This window comes from Heteronotia binoei, chromosome 17 (assembly GCF_032191835.1).
Source record: "Heteronotia binoei isolate CCM8104 ecotype False Entrance Well chromosome 17, APGP_CSIRO_Hbin_v1, whole genome shotgun sequence".
Lineage (NCBI taxonomy): Eukaryota > Metazoa > Chordata > Lepidosauria > Squamata > Gekkonidae > Heteronotia > Heteronotia binoei.
The window spans coordinates 30233275-30254334 of NC_083239.1; the positions used below are offsets into that span (position 1 = coordinate 30233275).

Sequence of the window (21060 nt, forward strand, 5' to 3'; positions counted from 1 at the left end):
GGCACACTTTCTCAGATACGGTGCAATGGAACTTAACAGAAATGTTAACTGGACTCAAAATTTGTTCTATTTGTTGCCCTGTGAACCATCTTGAGTCTTTTTTCTTTTTTTGTTTTTGCTGAGGATATCTTTTTCAAAAAAAAATACTGAATAGCTTTATTATAATATTTTTATGGATATTATTTCAACATCACCATCATCCTACCATTAAAACTGTGATTCTTCAAAGCACCACAACAAGATTCTTGGGTGCCCTTTTCTTTAGCACCCAAAAACGCTTGTCAGTCTCTGCCAGCCCAGTTTACCTCACAGGGCTGTTGTGAAGATAAAATGGAGGAGAAAAGAGGGAGGTCCACAGCCCTGAATTCCTTTGAAGAAGGAAGGCTGAACAAACAAATTACTAAATAAGAGGACTGGCTCTGCTATCACTTGGCTTCGACCACATGACAGAAACTAGCTGAATCACGCCCAGCCCCTCGCAGACAGGCCTCCCGTTGCCATGAAACCCACCCTCCTTTCCCACCCCTCGAGGGGCGTGGACAAAAAGCGGAGCTGTCATTTCGGGGTCCTTCCACGCATGCGCGTCCAAGGGCCCGCTGAAGCAGGGCTCGTCGGCATCGCGCATGCGTGGTGATTGAGGCGGCGGCGGCATCATTCTCATCACCGGCCCTACCCGGCTCAGCTATACTGATTTATTTCTCGCTTTCTGGGATTCGGGATTTTTAAACGATGTCGTACGGTCCGCTAGAGACTTACCGGCCCGGGGGAGTGTCGGTTCCGCCTCGGGACTTCAACAGCATTATCCAGACCTGCAGCGCCAACGTACAGCGCCTGACACAATGCAGTGAGTGTCTTGACAGCTCCTCCCCGCCCCCACATCCCTCCCCGCCGCCCCTGTTATTTTCTCAGCCCTCCTTGGATCCTGACCAATGTTCCCTCTAAGCTGCAGAGTCTTGTGAGCAAAAATTCTACTTTGTGAGCTACTGGTATTGAAGTTGTGAGCTGCTGCATACATTATTGTTCTCTGGGGCCATTTTTCCTGAGCTAAGACAAAAATGTGTGAGCTGGAGGCTAAAAATCTGTGAGCTAACTCAGCTTAGAGGGAGCACTGATCCTGACCCCTAACATTTCTGTTGCCCCCTTGAGTGGCTGAGGACTCATGCATTTTTGCCCTTGCTATGCATCCTACCCTCTCCCCCCCTCCCCGATTCCTGATTATTGACAGCTTTGCTGCCTATTCGCACATTCTGCATTGTCTCCATGGAATACACTTCGGTGTAAAGAGGTGTAAATGGGCTTGTATCATAAAAAAAAGGATAATCGCACATAGTCTCCCTTTTACAGATAGGTATGTTTATTCTACATGCATGTGTTTTGTTCAGCCGTAGTTGGTTCTTTATGTTGTGTATGGTACTATTATAACCAGTGTTCCCTCTAAGCTGAGTTAGCGTGAGCTAGCTCACAGATTTTTAGCCTCCAGCTCACACATAATTTGTCTTAGCTCAGGAAGGATGACCCCAGAGCACAGTAATGTATGCAATAGCTCACAACTTTAATGCCAGTAGCTCACAAGTAGCATTTTTGCTCACAAGACTCTGCAGCTTAGAGGGAACATTGAACATTGATTATAACCCTGTAAGATCATATTGTGTGATTTCTCTTTTTTTTTTTATCTGTTTCTGACCCAGACTTGGCTCATTCACCTTTAGGGCTGGAACTAGGAAGGGCCAAACATCATTGAACGTATCATCACTTTCACGTTTAAATACACTTACAAGACCAGTTACAGTTTTCCTAAGTTGTTCAAGGTTTGATCTAATTTCATTCAATGATATGAAAAAACTTTTCACTGTCTGAGCAATCAATGTAGCTACAACCCTGTTCTCTCATGTGTGCCTGGGAAAAGGAAAGGTCCCCTGTGCAAGCACCAGTCATTTCCAACTCTGGGGTGACGTTGCTTTCGCAATGTGTGCCCACTTCATGCTTAATTGTTGTACATTCCTTGCCACTCCAGTGGAACTTACTTCCAAGCAAGGGTGCATAGGACTGCAGCCTGGCTTCACTACAACTTGCTTCCTGGATTAAAGAGCTACCAGAGCTGCTAACACTATAAATTTGCTTTTAAAACTCACAGCTGAAACAGTACAATGTGGGCAATGAGATATCTGAGGCAGTGCAGTTTGTAAAAATAACAGCAACAACTAATGCCACAAAAGCAGAGGAGTTAGTGTGTTGTAGCAAAAATTAAATGAGAATCTAGTGGCTCAGAGACTAATAAACTGTTAATCCAGCATATCAGTTTTGTCCCTAAAAATGTATGGTGGAATAACACTGAGGTACCTGGAATCCTAAAAAAATAGCAAGATGAAATGCAGTATCTGAATGTCTTGTAAAATACAAAAATTAGCTCGCTTTGTAAAATTTAAAATACGTGTCACAGCCAATTTATGGAAACCCCAGCCAGGAGTTTTCAAGGCAAATGAGAAGCAGAGATTGTTTGCCATTTTCTTCTTCTGCAGAGCCTTTCTTGGGGTCTCCCTTCCAAGTACCGACGCTGTGTAGCTTCTGAGATTGTACCATGCCATCCTCCCTCCTAAAATTTAAAATAGATGTAACCTATTTGAACTTGTGGGATAAGGATTTAGGGAGGGGAGGGGTTACCACAGAGAAGGCTCTGCTTCTAACAATGATGAGACTTATAGCATATACCTTTTGTGACATGATAGTGGTTTTACAAAGTTATGCATGGGCTACAGAAAGTAGAGAAAGAGGTCCTTTTCTTCCTTTGTCACAGTACAAAGAGCTCATGGCCACTCCCTTTCTCACAATACAAGAACTGGTGAGCACTCAATGAAATTGATGAGCGGAAGGCTTAGAACATATAAAAGGAAGTACTTCTTCACCCAAAAGAGTAACTTACATGAAGAATTAGCTGCCACAGGATGTGGTGGTGACTACAAGCATAGACAGTTTCAAGAGGGGATTGGATAAACATATAGATCAGGGGTCCATCAGTGCTATTAGCCACTACATGTAGATTGAACACTCTGTCTGGGGCAGCGATGCTCTGTATTCTTGGTGCTTGGGGGGCAACACTGGAAGGGCTTCTGGAGTTCTGCCCTTGCTGGTGGCCCTCTTGATGGCACCTGGATTTTGGTCACTGTGTGACACAGTGTTGGACTGGATGGGCCACTGACCTGATCTAACATAGCTTCTCTTATGTTCATAGAAGTGCTTTTCAGGGAGGAAATGTTTCCTTTAGGATCTTGATTCAAGCACACAAAAGGCCTACATGCCCAAATTTTTACTCCTACATATTTTCTTCCCCAGAAAGCACTTTTGCATTTGAAAAAGTACAAAAACACCATGTAGCTTGTCCTTAAGAGTTAAGTTAACTAAAGGAGTTCCATTTTCCCAACAACCATGGATTTGCTTTCTGGTTAGAGGGAACATTGGGTGGGACTGAGGAGGACTTCCAGAAGCTGAATAAAATAAAACCTTACAAAATAAATGCATGCAAACTATTTAATTTGTTCAGAATTTGGCTTGGCATATGAAGCTGCCTTATACTGAATCAGACCCTTGGTCCATCAAAGTCAGTATTGTCTCTCTTCTCAGACTGGCAGCGGCTCTCCAGGGTCTCAAGCCGAGGTTTTTCACACCTATTTGCCTGGACCCTTTTTTGGAGATGCCAGGGATTGAACCTGGGACCTTCTGCTTACCAAGCAGATGCTCTACCACTGAGCCACCGTCCCTCCCCACTGTAGAACTGTAACTTTCAGAATTGTGACTTCAAAAAAAGGCATATATAGCCTAATCAAGGTTCTGAGCTCTTGGTACATACAAGTTAGTCTTCATAGCCAACTAGCTATATTTACAGTGAAACATTTACAGACCTTATCAAGGGTTGTTTATCAAGTTAAGGAAAGTAGGTCTACCCTGTGCTTCTAATTGTCCATTGCCCGGTTGTTGCACCTGTAACTTTCTTTCCTAGTTTACTACAGGTAGCAATTTATATGCTGTAAGCCACCCTGAGCCACCTGGTGGGAAGGGCGGGATACAAATTACAAATAAATAAATAAATAAAATATTTTATTTATTTATTTCGATTTATATCCCGCCCTACCCCACCGAAGTGGGCTCAGGGCGGCTCACAACACAAAATTCTAATAATAAATAAATTTAAAATACATTAATAATTTATACAATAAAATAGAGTAAAAACACACTTGTCAGTATGCCATGCTAAGTCTTCCTTAAAAATTCAGCTCTTCAGATATTCCAATATTCAGATATTCTGATGTTCAAATATTTGGATGTTCAGATATCGGTCAGTTGTATGCCAACCAGAGGAGGACTGTCTTATAGGTCCTGCGGAACTGCCCAAGGTTCCACAGGACCCTCACCTCCTCCGGCAACTGGTTCCATCAGCAGGGGGCTGTGATCGAAAAGGCCCTGTCCCTAGTTGATTTCAGACGGGCCTCCTTTGGCCTGGGGATTATAAAGAGATTCTGAGAACCCGATCTCAGCACTCTCTGGGGAACATATGGGGAGAGACGGTCCCTAAGGTAGGCAGGTCCTAGGCCATAAAGGGCTTTAAAGGCAATAACCAGCACCTTGTACCGAACTCGGTATGTTATCGGCAGCCAATGCAGTCCCCGAAGCCCCGGCTGAATGTGCTCCCGTCTAGGGAGCCCTAATAACAACCGGGCGGCGGCGGCGTTAAAACTAGAACAATGTGTAGCGAAGAAAATAACCTCATTGTTTGTTGTATTGTTTGTTGTGTATGTCGTCTTCAATTTATACCATTTTCTTTTTACACTGTTTTTATACTTTGTACTCTGCCTTGAGTCTTAGCAAGAAAGATGGATTGTGAAAATAAAAGCTTTTACAGTTCATCTCCAGGCGATAGAGACCATTTCACCTGAAGACATGGCCGATTTAAAAGGTGGACTCTGTGGCATTGCACCCTGTTGTAGCCCCTCCCCTCCCCAAACCCCACCCTTCTCGGGCCCCATCCCCAACATCTCCAGGTATTTCCAACCCAGTGCTGGCAGCCCTCCCTCTATGCCCAGTTTGTTAGACCTGCAGAGAAACTGGTTGGCTACTGTGTGAGACAGGATGCTGGACTAGGTGGACTACTGGTCTGATCCAGCAGCGCTCTTCTTACGTTCTTAAGGAATCACAAAGCTACATTCTGTTCCTGCCCTCTTGTTCTGCCCCTAAGTAATGTAATTCCTGGACAAAGAAGAAACCAGTGAGTAAAGCCTAATCCACCAGACATGGCAGTAGAGCAGCTGAGATATATGTTAAGTTTTAGATTGGCTAGAATAGGCTCCCCAACTTTTTAGTGCCTGTGTGGGCACCCTTGGCATTCTGATATGGCATGGTGGGTGCAACCGCAAAATGGCTTCTGCAGAAGATGGAGCCTGCTACAAAAATGCTTGCCACAGTTTAACTTCAGTCACACAGAGATCCTTGTGCTATGGTGGCAGTGGCTGCCGGAGCAACATTTTTAAAATGCTAATAGCCAATCAAATCAAAGCAGAAACCTTGCTGGGCAAAAAGGATTGGTGTGCATCGTGGCATCCATGGGTACCATGTTGGGGATCCCTGAGCTAGAAGAACACAGTTTTCTCAGTAAGCAAGCAAGGCCAAGACGTGTCTGAATTTCTTCATAGACTTGGGAAGATTTGGTCTCCCACCCACCTTCCTTTCAAATGCTCTCAGGAAGGGCAGCTCCTGCTTGCTATGGCAGATCTTTGCCAACGTTGGCTTGTGTTGCTTTTCACAGCAAGATGTTTGCAGCATGATCACAAGCAACGTGGCACTCTTCAAAGTCTTTGAAAAACTTTAAGTCTTGTTCAGGCAGGTATTCCTTACAGGTCTTGCATCTCTGCAGCTGCTACTGTATCCAGCAGATGCAGATGCTACCCAAGAAAGGAATACTTCTTTTTATATATATTTTTATATATATTTATATGCGTGTGCGTGTGCACCTGGAAGTCATTGGTGACATCTGGTGATTGACCCCCTACTGGGGACCTGGAGGATATTCAGAGAGGTGGCTGAATAAGGCCTGCCTCTGCCTCCCGACTGCTGGTATTCCAAGGAGATCTCCCATCCAAGTACTTCCCAGAGTCAAACTTGTTTAGCTTCCGAAATCTGACAAGATCGGGCTTTCCTGGACTATCCAGGTCAGGGTGAGACAGGAATACCTCTTGAGCTCTTCCTTTCGCGATTCTTCAACACAAGTTAGCAGTTGCTCACTTAAATTATGATCTTCTACCGAATGTAATAACTAAACATACCCAAAGAAGTGAGCAGTGATTCTCAAAAGGTCATTCCTTGCCACAAATGTTGTTAGTGTTTAAGGTTCTGCTGGACTCTTGCTCTTTATTTCTAATATAGGATGGTGTCACAGGAACTGGTACTCCCCCCACCCCTCGAGTGTTCCCATTTACACAAGCGGCATGTTAAAAACTGCCCTTAAGAAGGAAACTGTAAGCAACATTTTGGGGAAAGCGAATTCTCCAACATGGAGAAGGCTTTGCTACTTGAATTGTAGTCCTCTTCTTTGTACACTTGCATGCACTGATGTAGCTAACCAAAATTGGTCCAATTTCAGCACACAGCTGGAGTCCATTGTACTTCTGAATCATGCTGACTCAGTTATGTGGTGCCACCACCCCCCGCCCATTTTTCTTATCAGTATTATAACAATCTCACAGAACGGTTGATCTGAAAATACCCCCAAAATAGATCTAATCCATTTTGCTTTGAATAGCTTATCCGTATAGATAAACAATGCTCAGAACAACAGATTAGTACCCCTAGTGTGAAAGATGATGGGAAAAAACTTGTGAAATGGATTCAATTTATTTTGAGAGTTAAAATATCTGCCTGTCACATTTCTTTATCCCGCTGTTCCTGCAATGAGCTCAGGGCAGCATACACGGTTCTGTTCTCCCATTTTCTCCCACCTAACTTTGACGAACTGTAAACTGAGAGAGTCCAGAATTACCAGTTAAGCTTTGTGGCAGAGGAGGATTTGAACACGGGTCTCCCCTACCGTGACTGGACACCCCAACTGTCACACTGTGCTGACTTTTGATTTTTGTTTTTTCTGGCTGTATCTTCTGGCTGGTCTGTAAAAACACTTACTAGTTCATCTGGCCCTGTAGTTAATTCCAGGAATGCTATTCCCTGAGCAGAAGGCCAGCTTTGGATCCAACATGCTTTCATTGGACCTGGAAGGGGGGGGGAGTGTGTGATGGGGAACAAGCTTCTGTGAAGCTTCTCGCTCTAATCACCTAGAGGCAATTGGTACTGGCCACAGGTGAGCAGGCCAGTATCTTTTTATGTGCCTGCTGTAAAGTGAGCCATTGCTGGTGTGTGTCGTCATCCCAACTCTCCCTGGAGATGTTTTAATACGCAGCCAGGCACAGAGCTACTGCAGGTGAGAACAGGCTTCTTGGGTTCCCAGGCTGGTGGAGGCAAGCAACAATCGTCAGGGAGCATTCTCATAGCAGTTTGGCAGCTCAGTGTACTCAAGAGCTATATATATGTCCGAATCTGAACAGTTTTCAAAGGTGGATGGTGCAGCAGTTCCTGTTCTTTGTCCCTCTCCTTATTCCCTTTCTCTCTCTCAAATAATTGATTATTTGTAAAGAACAGGGGTGGCAAAACTGTGGCTCGGGAGCCATGTGTGGCTCTTTCACACATATTGTGTGGCTCTTGATGCCCCCACCGCCCCATTGGCCAGTTGGAGAAGGCATTTATCTCTTTAAATCACCTCACCAAGCCAGCCAGCAGCTTGGAGAATGTATTTAAAGTTAAAGTTGCTTTCTTTCCACTTCTCGCTCCCTCCCCCTTCCCCATCTATTTTCCTTCCTTCCTTGCGGCTCCCAAACATCTGACATTTATTCTATGTGGCTCTTACGTTAAGCAAGTTTGGCCACCCCTGGTATAGAACTAAAACATTATAGGCACCCTGCTGGATCAGGTCATTGGTCCATCTACTCCAATGTCCTGTTTCATGCCAGTGGCCCCAGAGGCCCACCAAACAGGATGTAGAGACCAAGGCCTACCCCTGGTGTTGCCTCCTAGCACTGGTTTTCCAAGTTTGACCTGAGTTACAGAGGTTTTCTGTCATTGCCATGGCTAGCAGCCATTCAGGGACCGATCATCTGTGAATATGCCTAATCTTCTTTTAAAGCCATCTAACCAATAAAACATGCCTTTGCACTGTTCTGTGTTTTCTCCTTCACCTCCTTGTTGAGTGGACAGAAAGCACGGTGATTTCCAAAAGTGGCTCTTAAGTGTAGAAACAAAATTACTGGAAGATAACGTCAATCATAGCAATCAGTTGCCATGATGAGTGTGGTTACTGATGATCTCTACCAGGTCATTGAAAGATAATCTTTGTGTTGCATGGGAAAATTCCCATTGCGGAAGTATCTACATGGTAGTAATATCCTCGGACTACACTGGCGTAGGTCCAGTATAGAGTAGTCATGCTAAAGGAAAGACAGGGGTGCAAATCCCAATTCACCGTGAGACTTATTGGGCAACTCTGGGCCAGTAATTTTCAAACTAATCTTCCTCATCCCATGGAGGAAAAATTAGAGGAAGGGAAAATTCATGAGGTGCTTGGAGGAAAGGCAGGATTAAAATGCACTAATTAAGATGTGTAGCCGCCTTGGTAACCCTTATGAGGGTAGAAAGGTGGAGTATAAATAAATTCCATTGCTACTGCTTTGGGAGCCAGTGTGTTTGGGATCAGGCTGTGAGAGTCAGGCCTCTTTTTCATGGCCAGGATTCTTTTGCTGTTGTCGTTTGCTCAGAGGAAAGCACTGCAGTAACGTGTCTCCAATTCTGTCCTTGCAGCTTCTCAGATAAAGAATTTGATGAGCCAACTAGGAACGAAGCAAGACTCCAGCAAGCTTCAGGAAAACTTGTAAGTACCACCTGAGCGGTTCTTAAGGAGCATGTCATGATAAAGTCAGAATTTGGAATGTCATAATTCCAATGAAAGAGGTCTGTGGTTGAGGTGTGAATGGGAAAAGACAAAAATCATGTTAGAGGAGGGTTTAGCCCTTCTCCTATATACCATTTTCCTCATTTAAATACGCTCTCCTGAAGCTACTATTTGCCCCATGGGGATATTATACTAAAGAGCCATTATCAATCTGAGTAGATCCAGGGGTGCGGGGAGAAGCTTGCAATACCATTTCATTGTTTTCCCAGGTTCAGAGCACTTTATATTTTTTAGTTTCTGCTGTGATCCTTGTGTTTTTGCTTGATGTTTTATTTTTAAAATTGCATTGCCAAATCCCACTATGCCCCCACCTTTCCATTTTAAGCAAAATATTGCAAGAGTTTTAAGCAAGTTTGTATTTTAAGTTAAAAAATAATATCTTTAATTGTTTGTCTGTGTCCTTTATAAAGTTTATATCTCTGCTACCTCACATTGCATTTTATGACACACATGGCCCAGCTCCCACTTGTGTCAGATCCAGCCCTCTTAACAAATGAGTTCAACACCCATGAGTTAAACCCACCAACAAAACTGCAGGAGGACCCTAATCTGGGTAGCTCAGGCAAGCCCCATCTCATCAGAACTCGAAGCTGAGCAGGGTTGACTGTGGCAAGTACTTGGAATATGAGGAGTCAGGAGGCGGGGGCAGGCTCTATTCAGTCACCTTTCTGAATATTGTCCAGGCCCCCAATAGGGGTCAGTCCCCAGAGGTTGCCATGACTTCCAGCTGCAGATGCACACACACACAAAAAAAAATACAAAAAAGAGAAAGAGAGAAATTGCAAGAGGATGAAACCTATAAAGAGTTGTCCAAATAAACATTTGCATCTTCTTGTTCCTTTTGGTCATGCCAAAGGATGAGATATTGATGACTTGGGCCTGCAAAACAGCGCTTATGTGGACATCATAATAGAGCAGAGAAACAAGAGAAGGAAAAATGTCATTGACCTTTTGCATCACTCTTGTTTGATTAAAGCTTCTGGCAGGAGAGCCTGGAAACCAGTGAGAAGGGGCTGTGGCTCAATGGCAGAGCTTCAGCTTTGCTTGCAGACAGTCCCAGGTTCAACCCCTGGCATCTCCAACTAAAAGAACCAGGCAGTAAGTGATGTGAAAAACCTCTGCCTGAGACCCTGGAGAGCTGCTGCCAGTTTGAGTAGGCAATAGTGACATCGGTGAACCGATGGTCTGATTCAGCATAAGGCTTCTTGTGTATTCAGCTGACGATGTGTGTTTTGTTCACAGGCAGCAGTTGCAGCACACTGCAAACCGGCTTGCCAAGGAGACCAATGAGTACCTGAAGGAACTGGGCTCCCTGCCACTGCCTTTATCTTCACTGGAACAGGTCTGCGAGTCTTTTTGCTGGGCTGTTTTGTGTGTATGCATATCAGGAGGAAAACTGTCCTTGTCACAACAGCATTTGTGCTGCTTGCAAACATCTGGGGAGAATATGAAACTCATTTAATGGATGATGGTATAGAATACCCAGCTAAGGCAAGGTGTGAATGGAGGCGCCCTTAGAATCAGGAGTCCTGCTGCATCTGTGTAAATGATTTGATGTACTGACACTAGGCAGACCTAGGCAGTTGCCTAGGGTGCCAGTCTCTCTCAGAACTGGAGAAGCACCAAGCACTCCCAAGGCACCTGAGGTTGGCTGGAGCAGTGGCTTCCCCTGAGATGCTGGCTGGGACGAGGTGAAGTTGTTTACCTAGGGTGCCCAAAATGCAGGAGCTGGGGTGGGGGGCAGGGAGGCTTTGTTTGTTTGGTTTGGTTGTTTTTTGGTCTTGGATAGAATTTGACTGTCGATCACACATTTCTCTTGCCCTTCCTCTTCCCTCGGTGCTCTTAGGGGAGGGGGTTAATCCTGCATCCGCCTCTCAGTATCTTTCGACTTGAAAACCCCGCAGGGTCACCATAAGTAAACTGTGACTTGTCATTTTTTAAAAAATGCATTGACCTGTAAGCACTGCCAAGTACAGCCCTCTAGATCAGTCTGCATGCTGACCGCGTGGGGGTGCAGGTGGAGGCAGCGGCCATGTCCTTTCTGCAAAAATAATTCTGTATTCATCCCTGGATCAGCTTCCTCTTGTAATATCCCACAGGGGCACACGAGGGCACTCTGCTTTCAGTTTCCATATAAAACTTTAATGCCAGTCAGCTGTGAAAAGATACTCTCAAGCAAGTGGTGGTGGAAACGGATGTCATGTCGCAACCAAGTTATGGCAGTCCTACAGGGTTTTAAATGCAAGAGACAAACAGATGTGGTCTGCCATTGCCTGCCTCTGCATAGCCACCCTGGACTTCCTTGGCCGTCTCCCATCCAAGTCCTGACCAGGGCCGGTCCTGCTTAATTTCCAGGATCTGATGAGGGAGGGCTAGTCTGGGCCATCAGGGTCAGGGCTAGCCTGGGCCTCTTAGACAAGTTCTGTAGCTCATTTGTAAGCACAGCTGATCACAACAGTTATCTCTGCTTCTCTTCCACTTGCACCCCCCCCACACACACTTGTTTCAGGCTTTCTTAAAAGATGTACTATTTCCCACACTCCTGCATCAGCTAACAGTAATACTTATAGAGATGGGGGGAAATGCCCCAAACCATTAAATTTACCTCATTAAAAACAAAACAATTGGGGGCACCTTGAGCCCAGAGGAAAGGTGGGCTATGGGTATTTTAATACATAATTTGGTCTGTTCTGGTCTGTTTCATTTCTGTCTGTGGATTTTCCCGAGCAACAGCAATAGAGACCCAGAAATGTGTACTGAAGAAGCTGCGATTTATAGACCCCCTCTCTCTGTCCAAAGGACCTCATGAACCCGGGCTTCTTCTTGATCTGAGGAAAAGGAGTTCTTTCCAGGTGACTGGGAAGAAGATGAGCATAGCATAGGAGCTCAGCATAGTGACTGGTGCTAATTTGAATGTGGAGTCCTTTGTCCATGGATCATGCTGTTGCCAAGATGGATTGGGAGGGGGGGATTTTGTTGTCATTCCTGCCCTCTCACTCCATCCCTTGCTTGTTAAGGAATGCCCCGTGTACCCATGTAATTGGTCCTCCGTTTTATCTCACCCATTTGTATCAGTTTAACCCAAATGTGACACTGTAGGCATAATGGTGGAAGACATATGGTATGACAACACACCTTTTGGGACATGCAGGCTATATTATGATCCCAAACTATATAGAGGGTTAAAAAAAAAAACTTCATTGAATGGGTAGGTGAGGATTTAAACTGGTGTCGTCCTCTAGGATTACAGTTACAAATGTAAACTGTGTAAGGCTTAAAAATAAGATACAGATTTTTTTTTAATTGGAGTACTTTACAATAAACTGTGATCTTCATTCTGTCTTGTAGCGCCAGCAGAAACTTCAAAAGGAGCGTTTAATGAGTGACTTTTCTGCTGCCTTAAATAACTTCCAAGTGGTACAGAGAAGAGTGTCTGAGAAAGAGAAAGAAACAGTTGCCCGGGCAAGGGCTGGCTCCCGTCTCTCTGTAAGTCTTCAGCTAAATCTCTTCTACAGTTTCCAGTGTATTTCATTTAAAGAAAAACATACACCACCATTGCAGGATTTTTCTGCTCGTGTTCTGTAGTGGTCTAGATTATGTTGATCCTGGGGTGGAAGAAGGGAGTGATTCTGCTTTATATCAGAGACTTGGTCTCTTTTGAGGGTTATGGAGAGGGACTGTGGCTCAATGGCAGAGCATCTGCTTAACATGCAGAAAGTCCCAGGTTCAATCCCCAGCATCTCCAGTTAAAAATGACTAGGCAGTAGTTGATGTGAAAGGCCTCTGCCTAAGACCCTGGAGAGCGACTGCCAGTCTGAACAGTAACAACTCTTGCTTTCTCACTGTGTCTGATGATAGCCAAATTATGTTTTCCAGGCAGAGGAGAGGAACAAGGATGAGCAGTTGGTCTCATTTGACAGGTAACTTCTGCAGCTTCAAGGTGACTCTTTTCACATCTGACTTCTGAAATAGAAAAGCCATCATCATGTGACTCATCTTGGAAACACGGGTGGAGGATTGCAAAATAACTCAATGGTGGTTGTGTCCACAACTGGATCCTGTGACTCGTGGGGTTTTGACACATGATTCAGAACAAAATGGTCCCGCTTGGGCATAAATGCTGTTTCTGACTTCTGGACTTTTCCAACAGTATCTTGAAATTTATAAAATCTTTGGAAATGGAATTATTACCAAAAGTAGGGGATGTATATGATGTCTGTTCAGATTGTAAGGTGCACACATGTATTGGATCATCTTGCTGTCATCCACAATCCAGGAGGGTGTCCAAAGTCTTGGAAAACTGGATGCACAGATGACACAGGTGCTATAGAGATACCGCAGTCCCTTCCAATATTTTCTGGGTAGCAAGGGCAGGATGTGGAAGTCAAGGGGAGGGCATTTGGACATGGGAGGAACAGGGATAAAAGGCAGCCAAATAGATCATTTAAATGAAGCCATGTGCAGTTTGTTGACAACTTGCTCATCTTTCTCCCTTCATGCCAATCAGACACTTAAGGGTAAATACACAGGATAAGTATATACCTATAAAAGGGAACTTTTTTGAAGGGAACTCCACAAATAATTCTGAAGAACTATCATTGACAGATAAGTCTTTGGTGTGGAGGGAAAGGGCATGTAGTTACAGGTGGTGTAAGAGTCACATCACATCGCAGAACCCTGTGCTTGTTGGCCCACCTATGCTGAGAAACATAATCAGGCTGAATCTGAATATTTTGAATGGCCTAGTCTTAGCAACAAAATGAAACAAAAATATTGCAGTCAAGCAAAAGTAAACTGTAGTTGGCAGAACCGACTGTGTAATCCTATGTATCCTTTGTCCCAAAGCAATGAAGAGTGGAATCAGATGCAGTCTCAAGAAGAGGATGCGATAACAGAACAAGACCTTGAACTAATTAAGGAGAGAGAAACAGCCATCATGCAATTAGAGGTGAGGACCGTAGCACCTTAGCTGAATGCATGCTACTTGACCTTAGGAGAGGGGCTGTGGCTTGGTGGAAGAGCATGCAGAAGGTCCCAGATTGATTCCCCAGCATCTCGAGTTAAATGGGGCCAGGGTTAGGGTTAGGGTGATGGTTAGTCAGTAGGTGATAGCAAAGACCTCTGCCTGAGACTCTAGAGAGCCGCTGCCAGTCTTAGTAGACAATACTGACCTTCATGGACCGATGGTCTGATTCAGTATCTATACATATCCATATGTGACCAGTGTAGAGGGTCACCTGGTCTTTGAAGGTGCGGTCACTGATTTCTCCCATCCTTCCACAATATATTGCATTGTGTATTGTGCCAAAGGGTCACCATTCTGACAAAACATGTTAAGAACAGCCAATTAAAAATTCTTAAACATGCTGTCAGTCAGGGGAGAAATAAAATAAATCTTAATCACCTCTTTTTTTCCAGGCAGATATCCTGGACGTGAACCAGATATTTAAAGATTTGGCTATGATGATCCACGATCAAGGAGACATGATCGGTAAGTTAATGTTTGTCCCTTCAGCAGTGACCTTTCATTTTCAATGTTTTGGATTGTGAACTTGGAGTAGATTCAACAGAATTCAGAGGTTTCACAAAAAAATGTTTCATAGTGCATTTTGTCCCCCTTCCAACACCTTCATAAGTTGTGGGAGGGGGGATTCTGTTTGTTAAGCAGTGAGCAAGCCACATAGGATTGTTGTGTCAGTGCAGGTGGAGATGGGGCAGAACAAAAAACCTTTTCTGTGTGAGCGCTGCTTTGAAGAAGTGGTTCTTTCATCACTGGATTACAGTATCCAGAGTGGCATGGTGGTTAGAGTGCCCGACTGGCATCTAGGAGACCCAAGTTCAAATCTCCTATTCTGCCACAAAAACTTGCTGGGTGATTCTGGGCCAGTCACACCTTCTCAGCCTAACTTACCTTTCTTTGTGAGGAAAAATGGAAGAGGAGAAGAGATTGGGTTTATACCCTGCCCTTCACTTCGAGTCTCAGACCAGTTTACAATCTCCTTTCCTTTCCCCTCCCCATAACAGATAACCTGTGAGGTAGGTGGGCAGGGCTGAGAGAGATCTTTCAAGAACTGCTCTTGCGAGAGCAGCTCTGAAAGAACTTGTGAGCAGCCCAAGGTCACGCTGGCAGCTGCATGTGGAAGACTGTGGAATCAAACCCAGTTCTCCCAGATTACAGTCCACGGTCTTCACCACTACACCAAATGGGGCAGAATCATGTTGCAAGCTGTCCTGGGAGAAGCAGCAGAGCTGTTGTTTTACTCTTTGACTAAACCACAGGAGATTATTTAAAGTCCAGCAGTACCTTGGAGACCAATGAGATTGCCACTGTGTAAAGCTTTTGAGAGTCAAAGTTCCCTTTCTTAGATATCTGAAGAAGGGAAGCTTTGGCTATTAAAATCTCATACCGTGGAAATGTCATTGATCTCTAAGGTGCTTCTGGACTTGAATCTTGCTCTTCTGCTAAGACCTTGGTCTTCAACTGCAGACCAGCTTCTACTGCTACCCACCTGAAACTGTCAACACAGGGGATTATGTTTACAGATGGCCTGTACATCCCATTGAGTTTGACCATGCAGGTTATTTTATTTATTTTTATTTACTTTATATCCCGCCCTCTCCCCAAGCAGACTAAGGGCAGCTAACAATCGAATAGCATCTAAAAACAATACAATTCTAAAATTACTAATTTTAATGAATACAATCACAATGGTGCTACTTATAAATAATGGCAAATTTCAACACATTCCTCAGCAGGCAATTCGATTTCAGAGTTGCTTCTTTTAAATTAGATCTTCACAGTTTCATTATCACCGTTGGTGGTCCTTAAGCTGCTACGCAATTTACAGTAAGTGGTATTACTCAGTTCTTGGAGGATGCGGCAGCCCTCTCCCGTCTCAGATGTTGTAGGCCAATTGGAATATTCTCTGATAAATCCTCTTCGTGATCTGGCTTTCTGAGAGTGCGCTTTTCTCCCCTGTAGACAGCATAGAATCAAGTATAGAAAATGCAGAGGTTCATGTGGAAAACGCGAATGAGCAGCTACAGAGAGCTTCGTATTATCAGGTAATGTTTGCAGGACCTCCCACTGACATCCAAAATAATGACCCTGCACCTTGAAAACCTGTGTAGTTTTTGTCTGAGCTGAAAGGGGTAAGATTTCCAAGCACTTTTTCCTGTTGTTATGTGCAGGTCTTTTATAAACCTGGTTGATGGTTTGTCACTTAGGAATAAGTTGTTACAGCACCCTGTAGGATCCTAGGGGGTGTGGCTTATGAGAACTGGTGAGGGGCTACATCTGAGGGAAGTCAAGGAGTAGGGCTAGTGGATTCACTAAAGATTACTCCCCACCCCTGACAAATAATCTGAGCATTGCTTTGCATTTACATTATAGTTAGGCAATTCTTTCAAATGGGCTGCCCCTTTAGCTTTTCTATAGGAGCTCTCACCTGCAAGTTTTCTTCTTTACTTGAACTTTGTGCACTTTAAGCATATGAGAAGGTTGAAGTCGCCTTCTTGCAGATTGGAGGTATAGTAACGCTACAGTTATCGTACCTAGATTGGTGGAAGTTTGTTGACACAAAGCCCCTAAATTAAAGATGAAAAAATCCTATCAGGGTGGACTTAGTCATTCTGAGTCACAGTGCATCACACTTCTTATAAGAACAGAAGAGGTCCTCTGTTGGATCTGCCCATGGTCTGTCTGGTCTAGCATCTTGGTTCAAAAAATGGCCAACCAGTTGCTCCAGAGGGCTAACACACAGGGCATAGCGTCTTTGATGTTGCCTCCTTCTTACACTGGTATTCAACAGATTACTGCCACAATCTAGAAGGCTTCTCTTAGTCACCATGCTTAGTAGCTATTGATGGATGTCTCCTCCATAAATCTGTCCAACCCCCTTTTAAAGCCATCTTTGCTGTCCACTGGCAGTGAACTCCACAATTTAATTACTCACTGAGTAAACAAATACTTTCTATTGTCTGCCCTGAATCTGTTGTTCATCAGCGTCATTGGGTGCCCCAAAGTCTCTAGTATTATGGGAGAGGGAGAAAATGGCCTCTTTATCCATCCCATACATAGTGCATTCTATTGTGGATTTTTTAATAACTGGAACCTCTTATTCTTGTACTATCTTCTTGGCATCAATGGCTTTTCTTGTTATTTTTCCTCCTCAATAGAAAAAATCTCGTAAGAAGATCTGCATCCTGATTGTTGGCCTTGTCATGGTTTTGCTAATCCTGGGCATTGTCATCTGGCAGGCAGCAAAATGAAGTTCCTGAGTAGAATTGAATTAACTGCAGCGTTGTTGGATATTTTCCCGCCAGCACTCAAGGTGGGGAATAAGTAGACAAGCCTGTGAAACGAAGTGATCTAGATGCAAAGGAGCACAAACCAGTTTTCCTGTAGTTATTCTATATAGAAACTAACAAGAAGATAAATAGTTCTTGGACTCGGTGAACTCTGATGACAGTATTTATCAGTTTGTGTAAAAATATTTTATGTAACTGATCTTGTGGGGTTTTTTGTTTTCTGTACTATATATACTAATGCAGTCCCAAATGTAAAGTGTTGAAGAATCTATGACCTCGTTTCACTGATATGTGTAGATATAATTTTTTAAAAATCTGTGCTCCTTTTATAAGTGATCTGCATATGCACTACTTCCAACAAGGAGAAACTTTCACTTACCCAGCAATTTTAAGTCTCTGACTGATAAGTTAGACACAGTACAGACAGCCGCTTCAGGTATGCAAATACAGGTGGGTTTCTCTCAAATTGCAGCTCATCTGTCCCATTGCTGGCTGCTTTTGAAACTTCACCATGTTTCAGAAGCAGCTTTTTATGCAGAATTGTGAGCTGGTAGTTGCGAAGGCGGAAATACCAACTTTGCAAGACCCACAAAAATTACTATCCCAGAGTAGGCCTTGGCTTTTAAATTGCCAAGGGAAAAGGCAACCCTCTTTCTTTTAAATGCCAAAGTGGAAAATATTGAGACCACCTGACCAATAATACATTTGGTAACTGATTTTTATTCGTGTGCCATGTCTGTGGTGACACTGAATCATTTTAGCGGTGTGTTCAAATGTCTTGTTTCCTAGTGAAGTCGTCATTGGTGGTGGACTGTAGAGCCACTCTAGTCTGTTCTCAGTGTATGCCTCTAGCACAAGCATTAGAGATATTTCATGAAAGCAACTCAATTATCTTGGAACAAATACGACTGCAGATAGGAAACGAAGCACTGAGCCTATAATGGCTTCAACAGCTAACATTGCAGAGTGGGGTAGTTATGCATTTTGTGGTTAATTACCAAATATCAGTCTTTGAAACAAAAAGCTTCTGGCACTACATTATATGACAACACTGATTTTCTCACTGGGTTGTGAGAGTCTGACTGAACCAATGTGCTGGAGGAATTGTTAGAGCACTTTCAGTCCAGTCCTACTTCTCAGAGTAACTGGCGAAAAAGAGACGTACAAGTTGTTGAGGTCCTATATCCAAAAACCTGCAACTTCCTTCTATTGACACATTCATATTTATTCCTGTTTCCCCTTACGTAAATTACTAAACTGTGAAAGTCTGTGTGGGAGAAGAACAATGTCCTCAGTTGCACATCTTTCTTTGCACTATGGCTCCCATCATTCCTTCAACTTATCAATAAACATTTTTAAAAGAATGTGACGAGCTGTCTTTTTCTTTTGGTGATTCAAATTCAGCTAGGAGACAGGAGAAGGGAGAATTAAGCGCTTATACAGCATCATGAGCGTCATAGAGATAGTAACTTCCGTCAGGGTGTAGTTTGTAAGGTAGAGACACTGTGTGTAGCTTCGGCACTTGCTTCAATGTCTCTTCTGTAGATCCTTGAGTCCAGCCCCTCATTTTTATTTTATTTTTTGCAAAATTAAGCCTAACTAAAATGGGTCATTGGTGAAGTGGTCAGAGTATGGATCTGCGAAGTCCGGCTTCAGATCCCCTATCCGCTATGGAAGCTTGCTGGGTTATAGGGTTTCTAGGTCCCCTTTGGACAATGGCAAGGAGTGGGAGTCGGGTTGCCAGCCCCAGGTTGGGAAGCTCCTGGAGATTAGAGGCTGGGAAGGACAGGAACCTCAATAGGGTACAATGTCCACAGAGTCCATCCTTCAAAGCATCCATTTTCTTCAGAGGGACAGATCTCTGCAGTCTGGACGTAAACTGTAATTTGGGAGATTTCCGAGGCCACAGCTGGAAGCTGGCATCCCTACTCAGTGCCCTTCAGCCAGTCCCTCACTCTTTGCCTGATCTATCTCACTGTCAGTCATAAGGGTAAAATGGAGGAGTACAGAACTCCCAATTTGTCACATTAATCACTTAATCACATAGGTGGGGAAATGTTTATGTATTTTATTGTACTTTACGTTTTTTTAGGAGGGTATTTTATACTATCTTAGGTATTTTAGGTTTTATATGATGTGTTATAGTTTTTATATTGGTCTATGACTGTAATAAAGTTCATTCATTCATTAAGTCAAAATTGTAGACGAATCTCCCTTAGGCAGGGAGGGATATCGCCGCTTGTATTTTGTGTGGGACCATGCACAATAACTGCACAATAACAACAGACAGTGACACTGTAATGATAAATTGGTGTTTTCCTGAGGCAACTTGTCACCTGTGCATTTTGGGAATTGTGTGAGAACTGCAGAGGGGGAGCTGTGTATGCCACAGTGCAATCCTGTGCAGTTACTCTGGTCTGAACCCATTGATTTCAATCAACTTAGACTGGAGTAACTGCATACTAGAATGTGTGCTAGCAAAAACAAGTCTAAAGCCTAATATGCTTGTATTGTAGCAAAAGAGTCACAGGCTTACAGCCCACCATAGAGTTGCCAGATCCAGGCAGGGAAATTCCTGGAGATTTTGGAGTGGAGCCTGGAGAGGCCAGGGACCTCAGTGAGGAACAATGCAAGAGTCCACCCTCCAAAGCATCCATTTTCTCCAGTGTGGAAATGAGGTATAACTCTAGGGATCCCCAGGTCCTGCCTGGAGGATGGCATCCCTGCAAAATCCACCTCATATCGCCTACGAACATTTATGCTTTTTTAAAAGAAGTGTGTTTTGAGGTGCCCCAAGATGCCTGTTCGGGTGAAAGGAGAGGCTTTGGACAAGAGCTGGAATTCCTTTTTCCTGTACTTCTATTAAAGATCCCGCTTTTGCGTGTCACCACTCTGAATATTGCCATAACATTTAAACTTTGGATGCTTTAAAACAAAGCAAAACCCTCCTAAAGTCTTTCACAATGAATACTGTATAGAACAAACTAGGAGTCAAGTTGCACCTTTAAGAGCAACAATTTTATTCTAAGACCAACAGAGTTTTATTCAGAAGGTAAGCTTTCGTGTGCTCCAAGCACACTTCATCAGACGAGGAATCACGTACAGTGAGTAGAGTTACATAGAGCTGGTAGGCAGTGGTTTAGAATGCAAAATGGTACAAATTTAAGATCCAATGACAGAAAAGTAAAATTAACAAATTGAGCAAACTTTTGATCTGGGTAACACGAGTGTGAGAAGCCAATAAAACAGTAACATGTCAAAATGTGAGAATGTTAATCACTCTATTTTTATAAGTCTGGGCCAAAATGAGGGCATTTCGTTATCTGTTTTCCCCATCCACACGAAAGCTTACATTCTGAATAAAACTCTGTTGGTCTTAAAGTTGCAACTCGACTCCTAGTTTGTACTACTGCTTCAGACGAACACGGCTGCCCACTTGGATCTATCTAAATGAATCCTGTTTACAAGATCTCAGGCCCCTGCTGCCGTTCCCTGTGAGCCAGCCCGGGCGCCAAAATGGCGCCGACACTGACACAACCGAACGTTCAGCGCCAAGGGAAACTCAGCGCTTCCCCCCTCCCTTCCTTCCCACCGGCTTCCCGCTCTTTTTGGCAGCGTTGTCATGACTCCGCGCCCGAGACGTCTTTCAGACCATAGATCCGCCACGTCCCCTCCCCTCCTCCGTGCAAGGCATGCTGGGATCACCCCCC

The 21060-nt window shown here is 43.9% G+C and overlaps 1 protein-coding gene across 1 annotated transcript; it reads left to right on the forward strand.

The window, feature by feature from the left end:
* The first annotated feature begins 528 nt into the window (after positions 1-528).
* Positions 529-18714, forward strand: STX12 (syntaxin 12). Its single transcript, XM_060258175.1, has 9 exons — positions 529-844; positions 8890-8959; positions 10283-10382; positions 12389-12526; positions 12917-12960; positions 13886-13988; positions 14459-14531; positions 16023-16105; positions 17219-18714. The coding sequence occupies exons 1-9, from the start codon at positions 730-732 to the stop codon at positions 17309-17311; spliced, it is 819 nt and encodes a 272-aa protein (XP_060114158.1). The 5' UTR covers positions 529-729; the 3' UTR covers positions 17312-18714.
* The last annotated feature ends 2346 nt before the right edge of the window (positions 18715-21060 follow it).

Coding starts and splice junctions, on each gene's coding strand:
- STX12 (XM_060258175.1), top strand. CDS start 730: ATGTCGTACGGTCCGCTAGAGACTTACCGGCCCGGGGGAGTGTCGGTT. Junction 845..8,889: donor ACAGCGCCTGACACAATGCA/GTGAGTGTCTTG, acceptor CTGTCCTTGCAG/CTTCTCAGATAAAGAATTTG. Junction 13,989..14,458: donor CAGCCATCATGCAATTAGAG/GTGAGGACCGTA, acceptor CTTTTTTTCCAG/GCAGATATCCTGGACGTGAA.